The sequence below is a fragment of the Macrobrachium rosenbergii genome, chromosome 10 (assembly GCF_040412425.1).
Source record: "Macrobrachium rosenbergii isolate ZJJX-2024 chromosome 10, ASM4041242v1, whole genome shotgun sequence".
Classification (NCBI taxonomy): Eukaryota; Metazoa; Arthropoda; class Malacostraca; order Decapoda; family Palaemonidae; genus Macrobrachium; species Macrobrachium rosenbergii.
The window spans coordinates 22,310,053-22,329,195 of NC_089750.1; the positions used below are offsets into that span (position 1 = coordinate 22,310,053).

General features: G+C 39.4%; 1 protein-coding gene across 7 annotated transcripts in view; it reads left to right on the plus strand.

Moving 5' to 3' along the window:
- Positions 1–19,143, plus strand: part of LOC136842555 (ribosome assembly protein METTL17, mitochondrial) — a 192,322-nt gene that overhangs the window by 143,436 nt on the left and 29,743 nt on the right. For all 7 annotated transcript variants that reach the window (XM_067110013.1, XM_067110006.1, XM_067110007.1 and 4 more), the window contains one exon: positions 14,876–15,011. In XM_067110013.1, coding sequence (XP_066966114.1) covers positions 14,876–15,011 — 136 coding nt within the window. The remainder of the gene's footprint in view (positions 1–14,875; positions 15,012–19,143) is intronic.

Genomic DNA, 19,143 nt, shown 5'->3' on the forward strand with positions numbered 1-19,143 from the left:
ATAGCATTAAAAACTAAAGAAATCACCCTTTACCAGGTCAATGAAAAATGGATCTTTACCAGGTCAATGAAAAATGTATCTTTACCAGGTCAATGAAAAATGGATCTCTACTTCCTTTTTGAATTAGACCCAAGTTGCTCACCAAGTAGCCTCGTCAGAAATTTATGCTAGGCTCCGACTCCTTAGCGTTATAACTTCTACCACCTTGCTGGAAGTTGCCACCTTAAGGCTTCCAGAACATCCCAGGATAATTTTTGCTGTTAAGGCCAAAAGTCTTATGAGAACCCAAAGGAAAGCACTCTTTGACTTCCTAGAATGGCGCATAAAATTGCGAATGGAAGTGTTGGAGAGCTCCATCAAATCACTCTCCAATGTCACTGCATTGTTACATTCTAACCCCTTCTGTAAGGACCTGTTAGAGGAGTTTGTTGTGGCTCAACTCAACGAGCATGCCCACCAACAGAATTGTACAGTGTACGCTCTTCTGGGAAGAAAGGAATTCAGGAAACAAAGAACCCAAAATTTCCCTTTACCCAACCCCAAAAAAGGCTCACTTTGATAAAAAATCAATATATATATAAGCCTTCAGTCACCCCCAAAAATGTTTCCTCAGAAAACAGTTAGGTGGTCAGAAGGGACAATTCCCTGCAAAGGGACAACAGCAACTTCAAGGCCATCCTTTTTCACAAGGTCCAAAAACCATCTCATAGGGGGAAAAAAGAAAAACAACACCTGGAATGTCTATCAAAGGTGAAGGCAGAGGAGGAGGCAGATACCAAGAGGAATTATATTGGTTGGGGGTCAGCTTCGATGACATCACAGACAATGGAAGTTTTCCCTGTGGGGTGACAGAAACTTGCTAGTTCACGGCAGGAATATTATGTTCGCCACCAGGTATGTCTCTTCAGTGTCCTCAAAAGGGACTCATCCAAAAGAAGAGTGATCCTCAACCAATGAACATTGAACAAGCACATTGTTGGCCGAAAGTTTGGATGATAACCATTGCCTAAGTATATTGAATCATTTCAAAAAGGGGCTTGGACAGTTTCTATGGATCTGAAAGGTGCACACTGGCCCATCCCTATAGCCATTCCCTTCCGCCCCTTCCTAAGGTTCCGAATAGGGAAAGATACATACAGATTCAAAGTCATGTCCTTTGGGATAAACATTGCCTAAAGAATATTTTTCAAAACTAGCAACGGTAGTCGTTTGAGAACTCAAACAAAAAGATCTGGGGCCCACAAGAAAAGTGCTTGAAAAACCTAAGAGCAATGGTCAACAGACTACAATACAGTCAAAAGGTTTTATTATAAATTTGAAAACATCATGCTTCACGCCCAGCAGACACTTTCAGTGGCTGGGACTGTGTTGGGATACTCTTGACGGCCTGTTCTCTCTCCATCATCTCAAAACAGAATAAGGCAAGTCCTCAAAAGGTTCCTTGCACAGCCCAGAGTTTCCAGATGGCAATCAGAACGTATGATGGGCCTGCTGCAGTTCTTGTCAGTAATAGATCCAATACATAGATTGCAGCTAAAAATGTGAACAAATTCTGGCTATCGCATGCAAGAAAAAAGATGCGAGACAGACCTCATCAAAGGATTAAAATAGTTGGGGAGAGACTTTGGCCTTAGAATTGGAAGGAATCTCTGGTGAAACAGGTCACCCTGACTCCTCCATCTGTATGAGTGACAAACTCACAGATGCCTCGTTGACAGGTTGGGAGGACATTGGGAGGATTGTCAGGTGGCAGGGAGGTGATCAGCTACTCAGGAATTGTTATATCAAGTTCCTGGAGCTGATGGCTGTCTTTTGTCTCTCAAAAAACACAAACCTCCAGAAGAGAGAGAACATAACCACAATATCCCACATCAAGAGGTCTGGATCACACTCACCTCCTCTTAATATGGTAATATTAGCCATCCTTTGGATGGCGCAAGCAAGGAAGTGGCACATGTCTGCAATTCACCTCACAGGGGATCTCATTGTAATAGCAGACTCGCTACCAAGGAAAATGACAGCCTCAACAGAGTGGATGTTGGACAACCACTCTTTTCAAATATAGCCAACATGCTTCCACAACCGGAAGTGGACCTGTTCGCTACATACTAGAATCACAAACTCATAATGTATGTGTCTCCAAACCTGGACAGTCAAGCAACAGCAAGAGATGCCTCCCTTAAGACATTCCACTGTTGTCCACTGTTCTATCCCAGACAGTAGGAGGGAAAGTCTCTGCTTTCTAAGCCGAGACCTTCACGTATAGGTTTTTTAAAAATACCTATCGTGATAATTACTCACTCAACATTGCTAGGTACCTAGTGCAAAAATTACAGACTTCTATCCAGCATTACCAGTCCATATGGAAGATACGGTTAGATTATATCCATACTGAGAGCCCAGTTGAGATTTCTATAGAAACTTTATTTTTCTTATATACCCTTTTAAAGACAAATGCCTTGTGGTTACAACAGTCATGGCATACAAGGCTGCATTAACAGAACCCTTGCTTTATGGATTCGGGATTGACTCCAGTATAGAAGTTGTCACTTCCCTTCTGCAGTCTTTTGCTCTACAAAGGCCCACTCCCAAAAGGCTTCCAATTGCTTGGTCCCTGAACAAGGTGCTTAGACTTCTATCAACCCCTCAATTCAGTGGACCCAATACAACCACAACGCAGAGGCTACAAAAGGTGATCTTCTTGATTGCATTAGCATCAGGAGCTCATACAGTATTAGTGAACTGGGCTCTCTTAAATAGGGACGATGCATCACGCAAATAGCTGACCATCAACTATTATTGTCCCCTGGCCCATCATTCCTGGCCAAGAATATGGATCCTTTAAAAAGGAAATCCATTCTTATAATAAAATTCAATTTAGCAGACAAGACATTACGCCCAGTTCAAGCACTTAAGGTTTACCTAGAAGTCACGGCAAACACCCCAGAAGGTCCTATTTTCCTACACCCCAGCACAAACTAACCACTCTCCCTATAAAGACTGAGAATGATTGTAGTGTTTTCTCATTAAAAAGGGAAATCCACACTCTTTCCATAGGTCACATGATGTTCGGAAAGTAAGTATGTCTTTGGCCTTCTTCAGAAATTTCTCTTTCAAAGAAGTCTCCAAATGTATTAGGTGGTCATCAGTTAAATCATTGCCACATGTTCGAACAAATTCGACTACACTGTGTATCAGTAGGTGGCATAGTTATTCTTAACCCCTAGGTGCTGCGGCAGAAAACCAGGGGTCATATTGACGATGAGTATGCTAACTATTGCTGGGAGATGGGTGACAGTACTACAACAAAACCCAGCATGCTTAGGTAAGCCACTGTAGACTAATCCTAAAATGTAAGTTCGTGCATAGTTTCTTGTTCCTTGGTATCAAAACCTGAAAAGTATTTGGAATAAAGAATGGGACTTGAAATCTGTGGCTTGACCTTGGACTGGAAATGTTATTTCCTTTGGGGTGTTGGGATTAAAAAGAGAGAGCTTAAGCCTTTTCTGTCACCTGTCAATTTCTTTTGTAAAGCTCCTTGAGGACGGAACAGCGACTATGCTATCAAAAAACAGATTTTGACGTAGGAAAAACCTGTTTTTGGTAGTCGCTGTTGGGTCCTCAAAACCCTCCCACTTCCCTGACGAAAAGGCATGGGATTTGGGCAAAGGGATCAACCTGCATTGACCAACAGAGAGTAATGGCTCCCTGGTCTTTTAACGGCCTGGTTGTAAACAAGAGGGCAGATGCATGTGCAGTAGTCACTTCTCTTTCTTGCAGGTTATTTGACGTTGGAAAAACTGGGTTCAGCTTCGCTGAAGATAAGGGAAAGTGCCCTCTTATCTTTGAGTCCATTATATACTCCATCATGTTATAATGTTAATTATTACGACACAATACCTGGCCAAAAGACCAACTAGAAGAGAATTCTTTGATATTAGTTTGGTCACCATGGAGCTCTGGTAGACCATGGAAGGTAACTCCTTGAGGACTCAACAGCGACCACCAAAAATAGGTTTTTCCTACGTCAAAACCTGTATTTTAATGAAAGCTAAAACTTAAAGTTTTTCAGTACCTTGCAACCGTTATTAGTAACTGACTTGGTATCGTGGGAGGAAGCACTTTGTAGTAAGGTATCAGGTTTTGGGGAGCTGTGGGGTACAATGTACCTGGAGCACCCACCACTTTCACTGGATGGGTTTTGGTTTTATTTCAGTATAGGTGACAGTATTGTCTGGTTGTTTTTTTATATTGGTACTGTGTCCAGGGCAAGGGCACCTATTGATGCTTTGCTAGCCATTGGAATACTCCTTGCTGCAAAGCTCCCGCATAAGTAGAGGCACTCCCCAGCTATACCACCATGCCATTATAGGTTAAGATGAGCACCAACCAGAGGCACTATTCTCCTGCAGTAGCTCTCTTAACTGATAAGGAAACGACAAGCATTGTTTTAATGCTAGCAACTTTTCTATTTCAAATTCATTACATGACGTAATGTTTTGGAGTAGAATATGTCAATGTATCCCACCCCCTGTCAATGTGGAATGAGCTATGTAATTACTTGGTAAGTTACTTATATAAAAATGACATTTTTATAATAAAATAAAGTTTTATATGTACTTACCAAGTAATTACAAAATCAGAGCCCATCCTCCTCCCCTCTGATGGACATAAGGCGCAAACAGAATGAGGTTGTCTGCTAAGTTGTTCCTAGTATTCCCATTAGCGGGTGGGACTGGTCACCCACATAAACAATTGAAATGCTACCACTAATTTTGAATTTAAGCTGCCACGCTGGTTAGAAACTATAGCTATGTAATTACTTGCTAAGTATATATAAAACTTGATTTTATTATAAGTGTCATGTCTATTGAAATTTGATGGGTTATGGATCACATTTGTTTGGGGGAATGCTTCTTGAGGATGCTTAAGAGTGGTGGCAAATAAAGCCATCTTTGTCTATGGCCCCCTTTTAAAAGGGAGTCTGGTTTTTTGAACAAACTACTTTAGAGGAGGGGGAGGGTGAGACCATCTTGAACCTAGCCCATTGAGAATTGTATGATGTCCCTCAGGGGGAGGACTTCCACTGCATGATATGCTGTAGAAGACAACTGCAACCATGCAAGTCCTATGTGGCTCCACCTCTTCCCTTCCTTGCAATATGCAGTCCAGGAGTTGATTTTTCTTTCCCCATGTAGATGTGTCTTGCTTGCTTTGAAAGGGGTGCTGATGCTCTTGTTGTCCTTTCTTCTGTTATCAGAGGGGCACTTAAGTGACTGGAGGCTTGTACGGCTCTGATTCACACCAAGCTTTCGCAGGCTGAGGAAGAGGAAACTCTCAAGAGTATTTCTTCCCAGATTCCCCTTATTCAAGAAAAGTATATATTGTGTAATTCTGTTGTCCGGCTCATTCAGTAGGTTGTGCAACAGCAGACTTCAAAAAGGGTCCCGGCAGATAGGGGAAGAAAGCAGTAGGGAGCTTACATTGAGGAGCGAAATGTTGGAGCCCACCAATGCTTCCTGTCAAGCCTTAATGTGACACTCCAGAAAGTCATAGCGTGCCTCCCAATAGAGTCCACATAAGTGTTTTGGCTACTGCAGTGAATATTGTTCTGCAAGATACTGGAAGCTCTTTAATAGGTGGAGCCTAGCATAAAGTTCAACCATGACTGTCCTGAAATTTTTCTCGTAGGGGTCCAAAAATGCTTGTAGCCATGTCCAGTGGGAGCTTTTTCCCTCTCATAAGGGAGGACAAATGTTGCTCATTCCTTTGTAGCATTATCAGATATTGGGATGGTGGAGACAAATGGCTTTATTTCTGCCGTAAACTCTTGTTTTCCCAGTCATCATAAAATTATGAAGTTCCATCTTCACATCATTGATTGTTTCAAAAGTGAAGAGACAGAAGGCTGATGCTTCCCAGAGAGGTTATTGGTTTTGTAAAGTTGTTGTACTGTATTATCCATTAAACTGGAGAAAGGTTGCATCTATGGCTTTCATTAATATGGTTGTTTCTATTTGGCTTTCATTGCTATATTATTAGGCAGGGTAACAGTCTCCTTCAATGGTTTCTGAGTTCCTATTGAAGTGGGGACCAAGCACCAAAGTTTTATATTTTTAACCTCAATAAGTTTTCCTTTCATTAAATGAGCTATTATCCTTCTTGTGAAATGATTCACATTGAGGTTTCTTGCCAAGGGTTATCAGTATCATTCTCAGGGGCAGACATTGGTGCCTGTACTACATTTTGATTTGAGGTTTAATTGTTCAATCTGGCCTCAATTGTTACCAGTCGGAGGTCTGGGAGAAGTAGGCTGTCTCTTATTATCCATTCTGATTTCAATGGGGAGCTAGATAACAGATTCAACTTCTTTTTGGGCTTAGGTTTTTCATTACCCTGTTCCCATGACCAAAGATTTTTTGTTGAGAAACATATCTTTACCTGGGCAGACTGTGCAGCCTCTCAGTCCTCTAGTTTAAAGGATGAGAAATTTTTGCATATCACAACTGATTTCATATCCAGGATGGACCAGAATTTCTCATGGGAATCATGGATAGCATCTCTATGCTGATGTTCAGCATCAAGTAAGTCCTCAAAGGAGTTACACTATCTTGGAGTCATCCTTGATACTGTTTATGATTTCCTTTTGGAATTCTGAAAGTACTGCAAGTGGAATTTTCCTATCAGGGAAGCCTGCATGAATTAATGAGCCAAGGCAGTCATATCACCACTGCTTAGCAGTATAGAAAATACAGCAAGCAAAATTTTCCTATCAGGGAAGCCTGCATGAACTGATACTACCCGGCAGTATAGACAGTAAAGCAAGTGGAAATTCCTATCAGGGAAGCCTGCATGAACTGATGAACCAAGGCAGTTGGATCACCACTGCTTGGCAGTATAGAAAATACAGCAAGCAGAATTTTCCTCTCAGAGAAGCCTGCATGAACTGATGAACCAAGGCAGTCATATCACCACAGCCTGGCAGTATAGAAGTCCAGGATAAATCACTACCCTCTAGAAGGTAAAACATTTCAGATGGGGTTGGGTGGGCTTTATCAGGATCCTCTCAATACATGATTGCTGCATGGGAAAGGCAAGATTCTCATTTGAAGTATTTCTCATGTAAAGCAGAAGACAGTTACCTAGATCTCTTGGATTCAGAAGGGAAATTTCAGTGACTATAGCCACTTCATGTCAGGTATCGGTGACCTCTCTCCCAAGGAGAGACTCCTTGTCTTCATCAGAGGAGTTGAAGTTGGAGTTCCTAGATCTAATCCACTGCTTTAGGAGTATTGGCTGCTCGGAGAGGGATGGAAACATACTGCCATAGTTCTGCTGGAATGATGTACAGTAGTCTCCTCTTCCATACTCGTATTGAAACCTATAACTCGTAGAGACAGCTTGAAAATGAGCTCTTTCATCATTTAAACTTGCTGCCAAAAGCATGTGGCGTATTTCACACATGTCCAGCCATCAACCAAATTGTCCTTTATTCCTTCAGGGGATGCTCATGGCAGGCAGTTATGAGCCATTTCCACAGGCAAAAAGCAGACTTAGCAATTGCTGTGGCACAGGTAATGTGTAGGTCTTGTGTAATGGTAGCCAAGTAATGATAAAAGGAACAAGTGTTTAATAAAAAAAAATACTGTGTTAACTACCTGTATCACTGTATCACTGTATAGGCTGCAAATGCTCCAAATTAACCCAGGCCTCCATGGCCTCAAGTGCATGCCCTTAGTATGATGCAAGGAAACATGATCAGTGGGTCATATCCATAAATAGTAGTAATGTATTAAATATTAATTCACAATTACTGTACTACTACAATAACCTTGCCTTGCTGAAACTATCAGAACCATACAGGTACCAAATTTAATTTACTGCATTTATAAATAAAGTACTTGCATTTTTAAAACCCAGCATTAATAATTTCTGAAAAACGTATTTCTGAATTAAGTTTCTTTCAGCAACTAATAACAGTGATGATGTTGGTAAAATGAAATCAGTTGTTGATTTTAAGAATGTGAATACAGTAGAACCAGAATGCAAATGGCACATGATTGCTTTGTTCATATTGTGTAATACGATAATAATATGACAATACAGTAATACTGTATATGCAGTATAGTAGGATGTACAGTAAAACAACAGTTTTATTAAAATTCTCTCTCTCTCTCTCTCTCTCTCTCTCTCTCTCTCTCTCTCTCTCTCTCTCTCTCTCTCTCTCTCTCTCTCTCTCTCTCTCTTTCTACATTTCATCGACTGTAATACCTTATGATGATGCTTCATCCTCCACTAAAAATTCCAGCTGTTAGGATTTTAGGTGCAGGTGAAGGATTGTAAACTTGTAATGACATAAACAATCAAATTGCGAAACAGCTGATTGCCAAGTTTATTTACCATAACTGTCAAGCATTTATTAAGAGTTGCGTTAAAGTTGTCAAGTTGTTGAAACTTGCCGATTCTCAATGGTGGCTTCCATAAGTATAAATAGAATACATTTTTATTCATCATTCATGCAGTGGAGGTCTTAAGAAAGATTATCACTAAATTAAAGCTGCAGCTTATAGCCGCAGGTAAATAAAACTAATAACTGGCAGGCTGCAAAATGTCTTGAAATAGGTGTGAAAGCGATGTCTGGAATTGGCGAAATCACACTTGCTGCTTTTACAATAAAGTAATCTACACATTTTAACCGCAACTTTGTTCATTTACAAGAAAAAATATCTGCGAATTGTGTTTCTTCTAGCAACAAATCGCAATGAAGATGTCAGTAGTACTCAGTCAGCTGAGATATTGAGACTAAACAATATCAAATGTAAATAGTATACAATAACAATATGATGATAATACATGTAATATATTGTACTTGGATACTGTTTGACTTTTGTAATGATTATTTTTCACTAATAAAAAAACATTTCAGTTTTTTTATAAATTTAAATTTATAGAAAATTTAAATTTATAGATATGTAGTTTTTTTGTAGACTTTCATAATTTACAGGTTTCCCCACTGTCTCATATCCAGTTGTTCTTATGAAATCTTTTGGAAGCCCAAATGGTGTCAAGTGAAGTACAAAACAGTAATTACCATCATTATCTGTGCCTTGTGGTGCAAATAGCCCTTGTAAAATTCTGCCACTCATGGTTCTCTTGTGCCTTTACTTTGACTATTGGGCTCATCTGTGTGTCCCATCTCATACTTCTCAACCAAGTAGTTTGGTTTTCCAACTCTTCATTTGCCTCTCCACTCCTCACATCTTTTGTTAAGCCATTAGAGAGGTCATTCTGGCGTAGACAAGAACCTGAATGAACTGTCTTTCTTTGCCAAAGGGCTTGTGTCAACCTTGTTTACAGATTTTGTCTTTAGGGCTTTCGTTCTGGGTGCCTTGGTCAGCTAGTGGATTCTGTGGCTGCCCAGTGGGATCTCTCCTTGATTTTTGAGTTTGATTACTTTTATTAATTCTTGTATTTAAGCTCCCTTTAGTTCTTCTTAAGGAAATTTGTTGTTCTAATCAGTAAGACTGTGCCTCACTTTGCAATTGGATGCAGGGAGAATTCCTTTTAGAGTTGGGGTTCTGTGGATCTCTGTTTTACAATAGATTTTTGAAGATTGTTCTCCATGCACCAGTCAACCAAGTTTTCTTCAATCTGCTTGTCCAAGCTTTAGGAAGACAACCCTAGTTTGTTCCTCTCCTAGGATTCCCAATTTCTGTTTTCTTTTTTCACAGACATATCTTCATTGGTTCATCAGATTTAATGTTGATGCTGAACTTTCTTAGTCAGGTTTACATCCTGATTTGTGGGTCTCAAGACTCAAGAGGGCCAAACAGAGTAGCTACAGAGTAGAACTCACCATCTAAAATCCATGAGATTGAGGGTCTTAAAAATTTTGTTCAGTCCAAGTAGTACATCAACAGATAAATATTCAGATCTTAGTTCCCTTCCTCCCTAATGGTGTTACCCAAGCATGAAGTAGTTGTGAACCTGTATGCAAAGTTTCTGCTGTATGTCATCCCCAAGAATTTCCTAAAGTTTTGGTTCCATCAGGAGAAAATGGACTTTCAGTGAAGAACATACAATCCTTGGAGAGACTTTTGCTTCAGAGAAGATTGAAGACCTTTCTGGATGAGAGAAAAGTAAATCAGAAAGGGAAATAATGGATGGCTCTTAGAGCTGGACGTATTCTGATAGATCTTTCCCCACTGTGAGATCCTGATGTCAAAAAGGAGTCAGCATTAGAACTACATTTCACTAGCTTGAACTGGAGAAGGTATCGTCTGCTTACAGTTCGTCTTGAAGAACTGTAGCAGAAATCCTATATGATGGTTGATGTGGATACAAAATCCTAAGAACTTTGGAGTGTTCCCAAAAGGAAGCTGCTTCTTGCACAGCAGCACCACTTCTTAAGAATTCAGTAATTGAAATTGCTTGAAAAGTATGCTTTTCCAGCAAGAGGATATGGACTGATAATCAAGAGAGTGTAAAGTTTTATGCCAGCTGTATGAATATCAGTTATTCACTGGAAAAGCAGGAGCTTCTCTGAATTAAAAGCTTAGGCAATCAAATTTTCTTTCCCTTTGCAAGAGTGTCAAGTGGTGATGACAACCACCTAGCTGTACAGTAATATAGGAAGCAAAAAAATAGGTTCCTTGTCAACATTGCATCCAAAGAGATTAAAGAACTTTAACAACAGACTGCTAGCATTATTGTGGGAGTTGAGATTGAGCACTTATTGACTGCTTTTTTGAGAACACAAACATTGTGAAATATTGCAACCCAATTCCTGAAAGTGAAATTTGACCATGCCAAGGCATAAAGAGGGAAATTAAGACTACAGGCAGTCCCCGGTTATCGGCGGGGGTTCCGTTCTGGCAGCATGATGATAAGCGAAAATTGCTGATAACTGAAAATCGGCGATTATCGGGGCCTTTTCAGCACCGATAAGCGCTGAAAATCACTGATTTTCGGTTATTGGTGCTTCTGTTAGGTATGTGTCAGCGCCAATAAGTCGAAATTGGCACATATCGGCGCCGAGAATCACTGCTTTTCGTCACTTGACAAACACCAAAATATCGGCTCACTGATAACCAAGCCCACCGATAACTGGGGACTGCCTGTATTGAGAGGTTATTGATGTACAAGTGTGGTAGAAATAAAATATATTTGCCCATTTTAATAGTCAGCCCAAATCCAGGACATTTATGTTCATAATGAGGGGCAAAAGACCAACCACCAAATCCCAGGTCACATCACCTGTGATATTTTGCTAAGGGGATGTCTCACTGATAACTGATTATTTTCTGTTGCTTAAACCAGTCCTCTATTCAATCTTCTATTTCATCTACGAAATTGAGACTCCTTACTTTTCCATTAATCTTGTATGTGACACTTTATCAAGTGCCCTCTGAAAATACAGATAGTGTTCAGTATACATATTGCTCTACTGTTATATTAAGGACAGGATGTCATGGAAGTAGTCTAAAATCTTGTTAAGTATGATCTTCAATTATGGAACCCATGCAATAGGGAGGAAGAGTAGCAAGAGATGCAGGGCAACCAGACATGTAGATTTTCTATAGTTGTCATAAGTAGTACTTAAGAAGTCATGGTTAAGTATTCTATTACAAAAGCCATGCAGGAGGAAGAGAAAATAGCTATAAGTGCATGACAACTAGAGAAGCAATTTTCCTATGAAGTAAAAGTAATACTGTACTTCACTGTCCAGTTTCTGCTATTGAAGACAGTGGAAGAGAAAGGGAAAACAGGAGCCTAAGGCGCTATATTGCAACCCTGATGAATCACATGATAAGTGGAACCAGCAGCTGCCTGGGATTCCTCTTTCTGCTGACCATTCAGAATCATTGCATCACTCTTGTTTAAACCTTCCACCTAGATCTCCATAGAGAATTTTGACTGTGGATGCTCCTCCCTTTCTGGTAGTTAATCAAGTTCTAGTTCATCATCTTTCTAACTATCTTCTCATTCCTGTCACATCATCTGGATTTCAGTGGCTTTTTTGACTTCTGACTCTAGCTCCAGCACTCCTGCTATGCACCACAAAGTTGCCTTCCCCATGGTAGTTCCATCTTCAGAGTTTTATTTCTTTCTGTCTTTCTTTATTTAGCTGAAACCCCTTATGGACAGAGTCTACAGGCTATAAACCCAAGAGGAACCCCAAAGGGAAATAGCCTGCAGAGTAGACAAGTTATAGGAAAAAGGCGAGAAGTGAATAGATATGAGGAGTAGAAAAGAAAACAATACACCTGAAATTGAGGAGACGTCAGCAGAGAGTATGTAGGAATGAGTTTGCTCCTTGCTGAAATATGTGAAGATTAGATGATTCTACAACTGCAATAGACAGACTTTCACATTTTAACTGTAGCCAAGTTAAAACTCCTAGTAATCCAAGTAGGATTAAACCTGATGCTAGAAAACAACATACTGTGTGCAGAAGCAGCCTGCCTAATGTTGCAAACAAAATCTTTTAGGTCAAGTAAATAGGAGTGCAGATGTTCGTTATCATAGTGCATTTTATGCAGTAAACATAATGAACTCACTTTACATCTGTGCCACGAGTCAACATTAAGAGTTGGCAAAATAAACTACTGATGGCATAGTTCTATCTAAGAGTTTAAAATGAGAGCACCGAAGACCCCCAGTGGAGAACAGTACTCCAAATAAGGAAGAAGAAAAGATTTAGAGCACTTAGATATGATAGCTTCATACCAAAACATTCTGGAACATTCTTGCAAGATACAAACTTTTGGAAGCGGGGAAAGCAATATTACACATATACTTCTCAGAAGTCAATTTCTTAGCAAAAGTTATACCTGCAATCTTGTAAGTCACTGAAATTTAAAACCTTGTGAATATAAATCAGGGTGCAAAGGCAGATGTGTTTGGGATCGACTAACTATCGTACTTTGATTGTTAAAAGGGTTAAGCTTCATACCCTAAAAGCCTATTCCATTCATGAATATGCTCCAGATCTCTGTTCAAGGATTCTTCAACCACAGATCAGAGTTGTAGAGAAGGAACAGCAGGTAAGAGTAGCATCATCAGTGTATGCAGTCCGTTTGTTTTCAAGGCCTTTCCAAATGTCATTAGTATAGGTAATAAAGAGCAAAGGTCCGAGAACACTATGCTGAGGAGCACCAGAAATTGCATTACTAAAGACATTATACTGACCATCAACACAGACCCTTTAGATTCTTCACATTTAAAATTCATTTAAAAGCCACCAGTTCCCATTTCCCAAAAATCTTAGCTTGTAGATAAGTGATTCATGGTTCACATTGTTGTTCCGTGACACACAAGCCCTCATACACCTCACTCTCCCTCACTCCACAGTCACTCAGGTTTTTGTTGTTATTTCTTCTTCTGTGGCCTTAGGTTCCCCATTCTTCTGTCAGTCCTAATACATTTTCAAGAAGTCTACTTCAGTGGGAGAAGCTACTCCATCAGCATCACTTAAGCACTTCCATGAGAATCTGAATGTGCCAAAGCTTCATGCTTGGAGATTATCAAGAGAAGTCTTGCCAGTTAGGATAGTATAGTAGAAGTAGCCAAGGCCATCAGCAGACCATTTAGGAAGTCTACAAGCAACCTTTACCAAATAGAAATGGAGAGGATTTTTTTAACTTGTAGTAGGAGAAACAATGATCCATTCAATATATGTACAGACTGTAGAGGAACACTTAACAGTTAATAATTTATTGTGTGAATGTTCAAAATATAATTAAACAACCAATGACAAGCTTTGGAAACAAGTAAGTTAAAGGTGTTTAGTCAGAATCTCCATGGTTTTCAATTAACCAATTATAAAATGTTTAAGGAGCTGCAATTAATTAAATAAAAAATTTACCATAAAAAAAGGAGGACTAACACAAGACACATCTGCAGTAGAAGTACTGTATGTCACAAAGAATAGCAACCTAGTTTGGATACACAGAGTCATCTCTGTGGCACATGAAATTTTGACTAAAGAGAAAGCAACTGAAGATTAAAGTCCGTGAAGTCCAAGCTCCTTTTATTTTTAATTGTTCAAGAGAAATGTAATTGGTCAATCTCCTATACTACCAGGCAGGAATTTAGAGGTGATAATCATCAACCTTTATTACATTTGCCAAACAATTTCTAGTATATTTATTCTAGGATGCAACCCATAAGTATTTAGATTTTTTATTTTTCCAATAGTAGTTTCAGATCAGGTTTTACCAGCAGCAGTTGAAGATTTGGGGTTGCCAGGCTCATTCTCACCATATTCATAACATCTTATGTCATCTTTCCTATGGTTGTTTTTCTTGGGTCATTTGATGCTACACATCTAGCTGTATCAAGACAGGGTTCCAGTCCTCATCAAGGTTCCCTATTCTTTCTCCGTTACAACTTCCAGTCTGCATCTCATATCTCCCCAGTGGCTTCATTGTTTCAGGGGCTTTAAATTGCTCTAAATTTTTAAAAACTCATTTTTTTCTGTTCAAATTTATTACTTTTTACCTGTATTAACCCCTTCCGTGCCCTTTTGTTCTTTTGCAATAATTCAGCCATCAAAAGAAGTGATATGGCATTCCCTGGATGATCTGTGGAACTCTATGCGCATGCATTAATATTCAGTACATGGAGCTAGAGAGCTTCATTTTTTCTAAATGTGGAGTGTAAGGATTTCTGCAGATGAGTGAAATGCTATGTAAAAGTAATGGTGTTGTATGAAGAAAAAATTTTGTTAAGTACTTTTTGTGTTTAGCTGTTATTGTCTTCTGTAGCCAATCTTATAGAAAGGTTTTATTTCTATTTAAATAAAAGCAGTTTCAATAAACCTCAAACTTTGTAGAATCTCATGTTGTGCATGGTTATTTTATATGTCTTTCAGAGAAAGTTGATCCATTGTCACCAGAAATATCCCCAGAAGAAAGACAGCAGCTATTAGACGTTCGACAATCAAAAATACATCATAAAATGAAAACTGCAGTATATAATTGGAAAGCTATCAATTATAATGATTACAAGTAAGGAGAGTTGTAGTTAATTATGGTAATGGGTCATTTTGGAAAAAGAAATTGATTTTAGCTTCAATTAATAAGCTTTAGCATTTCATTTGATGTAATGACATTTTGAATGGATAACTGTGTAAACATGGTTGCAATAGTGTTGCTAGGTAAATGAATGACTTATGTCTTTTTTATATGTTTAGCTGGTTGTTTTTAGTACAAATACCATCCTACTTACAACCAAGCTTGGTTCCGACCAACCGGTTGTAAGTTAAAATTGGATGTAAGTTGAACCTTAGAAAGTGGCTGACATTCTGGGTAGGGCATAATATAAAACCTTTGCTATATAAAGTACCTGCATAGTATTGTAATGTAATGTAATGTATAATCATTATTTCAATCTGTTTACCATGATGTACTTCTGTTGATATATTTTAATCATTTATGTAACATATATTATGTACAGGTAGGCAGAGTTACAACGGGGTTAGGTTCTTGCATGTATGTGGGAAGTCGATTGTAACGTAAATCGGTTTGCAATTCAGTCTACAGTATAGTTAATGCCATATGGTGCTGCTGATAGGGCAGGGTAACTCAAACTAATGCTGCCTGAGTAATGAGAGAGCTCTCCCGAGATTGCACGTTGCCAAGTAACTCAGTGGTCGTATGTCGAGCAGGTTGTAAGTGGGATGGTACTCATATATGACAGTTAATTAACTGTGTAAGACTAATGAGGGTTCTTGGCCATTCTTCACTGTTCGTGGTAGCTGTGGGGTTAAAAGATTTGAGAGATAATCAATTTGATTGCCTTTGGGGATCATTTCATACATACTACCTGATTCTGTGTCATCAGAATTCATCCAGAAAAAATGGATGGAAGTATGGCACTTTCTTCCGGTGGGGAATTTGTGAATATCCTTTTCCCAATCTGAGAGCTTCTGGATCATTGTGCCTGGTTCTGGGAAGGCTAAAACCACCTCAACAATGCAACAAGGAGCCCAGGGTTTTTCGTTATTCCTGTTATTAAGTCTTCCCTTTCCTTAAACTCAGCCCAAATGAGAGGCAAGTGAAAGAAGGGAGGGGGATGCTGAAGTAGGCTTTTCCTTTTTCCAGGTGCAAGTAGTTGGATGCTTGCCTTGTAATGAGGCGATGTGGCATTAACGGGGGCAGGCCCTGGATAGTCCATGTCCAGTGGTACAGTTACTTACTGATTTTAAAAGACTGCTACTCTTCGCACTCTCGGACACTGATCCCACTTCCAGTCTACCCTTCACAATCCCCCAAACTTGTAGCCTTGTCAACAGAGGTAAGGATGATGATGGAAAAGAATGTGCTTGAAATCATAGATGAACTCTCTCCAGGCAGTTACAGTTGACTTTTCCTGGTAGAGAAGTCAGCTGGCAGGTTGGAGAACAGTCAAGGACTTCCTTCTACTGAATCAATTTGTGCTACAGACTCAGTTCAAGATGAAAACAACTTACTGTATTCCATATTACATTTCATCAGGGAGGGTGACTTCAAGCTTTTGATGTGTCTAAAGAATGCAAATTTTCAGATACCTGTTCCTCAGTCTTTCAAAAATTGCCTCCACCTTGTTTGCAAAGGGACAGTCTTACCAGTTCTAAGCCTTGTGCTTTGAACTGGCAACAGTCCTGGAGATGATAACATATGTGTTTGTTTGATGTTAGCTTGAGCCCACTTACATGAGCTGGCAGCAGTCCTGGAGATGATAACATATATGTTTGTTTGGTGTTAGCTTGAGCCCACTTACATGAGATAAATCTTCTGAGTTCCCTCAACAAATGGCTAGTTTTGACATCCCTGGAGGGACAGTTGCTCCAGAACAGAGACTACCTTTTTGCCTTTTGTTGTGGTCGGAGGATTCCAGTAAATGGGGAGTAGTTTGTTGTCATGCCCAGGCAGCAGGCAAAGTACTTAGGCTTGCTGACACACATGGCAGCAGAAGTTTTTTCCGTCAGACTTATATCCATAGGCATAGAGAGGTGACAGCACATTTCCTGTCATGACAGGAACAACTGTCTCGGCTTTGGCAGGTCATCTTTGATCACTTATCCTCGGGGAAGCTCATACTTAGGGGGTATGTGCCTCCACCAATGATAATTTGATTAGTATCAAAAGCAGTATTGCTTGGCCTCCAGTGATTTACTCTTGAACAAAGAAGTTTAGAGAGGATATTGCTTTTTGGTTGGATGACAGAAACCTACTAGTGTGAGTTCTTTTGAACTCCGCTTTTGGAGGTACATGCATGAGTAGGTGGTTCAACAGGCATTGATCTGGCAGCCAGGTATATTCTGGCCAGGAGGAATGTTTTGACAGACAATTCTTCTGCCACACACAGGTATTGGGGATAGATCAGTCCCTACATCTCACTTGGCAGAAAGCCTTTTCGAGGGTTGTTTGCCACACAGCTAAACATTAAGTTCCCAGTGTTTTGCTCTTCTGTTTCAGACCTTTGGGCTGCCCTGGAAGATGCCTTCCAGCACCTCTGGGGCAATCTTGTTGTCTCCACCTTCCACCATTTAGTCTGAATCACCAAGTGATGAACCAATTACAGGTCATTCTTGGTCTCAGAATGACCTTGGTAGCTCCTCATTGGCCCCATGCTAAGTGGTATTCAGGCCTATTTGTTGTATAATTTGTGGCACCCAAAGTTATTCCCCCATTACCCACTCTTCTCTGTCAGCCACAAGTTCTGAGGTACCAGTAGTTAGTGCAGACCATTAGCTTCATGTTTGGAGGTTATTTAGCAGTTCTGCAAGAGAGAAACTTTTCTCACAAGATGGCATGGAAGATGTCTGCTTGCCTCTGGAGGCCTGCAGCGTAAATGCTTCATTAACAGTAAAGTTTTAAAGCATGTTGGAAACATCTGAATACAGATATATGTTACTTAATGTCAGGAGTACAATCTGTTAAGTGAAACATTAATCAGGTTGGACAATAAGTAAACACCTTATATAATTGTATACAGATCAAGCATGTTAGACTACTAGGCCTACACTTTACTTGTACTGAGCCAAGATACTGTACTTAGCACAAGATTCAGGTATCACGTCCCTGGACACCTTGAGCATTGTCCCAAAGAGTGGCAATTGAAACTTCACATGAAAGTCTGGAGGATCAGTCAAAACTTGCTTTCTTGGGGGCCCAAGAAGAGCTAAGTGAACTAAAGTTGGTACTGAACCCAGAAGGGTCAGGAATAGGAGAGCATGAATAGGCAGCACTCTTAGAAGGTTGACCAGACACATTAAAATAAGTGGAAGAGGAATTATAGAAAAGCTAGTAGAAAAAGGTACAAATAGGTTCTGATACAATTCAGATCACAGATAGCAAGGAAAGAGTTTGTGCACAAACTAGAAGAGCCTTGAAGACAATAAAAGGAGGTGGAGGGCTAACTTAACTTTGGGGAGATTCGCTTGCATGGATATTTAAGAATTATAGAAGAGGTTTTTGGTGGTTTTGTTGTTTGTTGAGTTATTCACAATTCAGCTTATATTTTTCAGTACAGTGAATGGATTTTAATATAAATTAGATGTTTCATGCACATAATGAAATATTATGTCTAAAAAGACTATCATATATATTCTAGATAAGCTTATTTTGTGTGCAGTTTTGCCATTTGGACATGCATTTCTTTAATTCTTCATGAATTGCTTGTGTTAAGTTAATTATTTATTTTACTCGATAACACTTGCATGCACTGTTGTCATGTATTACAATCAGAAGTCAAAATGTCAGACTGAAGTTAGCTGAAAACTTTTTTGTGGATAACATTTGCACTCATCAGAATCACAAGTTTTGTGGTAATTTGCCTAACTGCAAATGATATCATGAATATTTCAAAGGGTTGCTAAAGAATTATGAAGTTAAAATAATAAATACTTTACATTCAAATAAGAAAAATACTGTATCCAGGTTGCCTGAATTTATACAAAACTGACCATCATGTTAATGCTAAAACTCAAATGATTGATTATATAAATACGAGTACTGTACTTCTAAAAGTGATGACATATGAATACAAATATGTTTACTGATGTACAGTAACTTCAAAATTAATATATTATTGCGTGACCTGATGGTAGGTGTTTTACGTAAATTTTATCATGGCTGTAATTGTGGTATTTCCCAG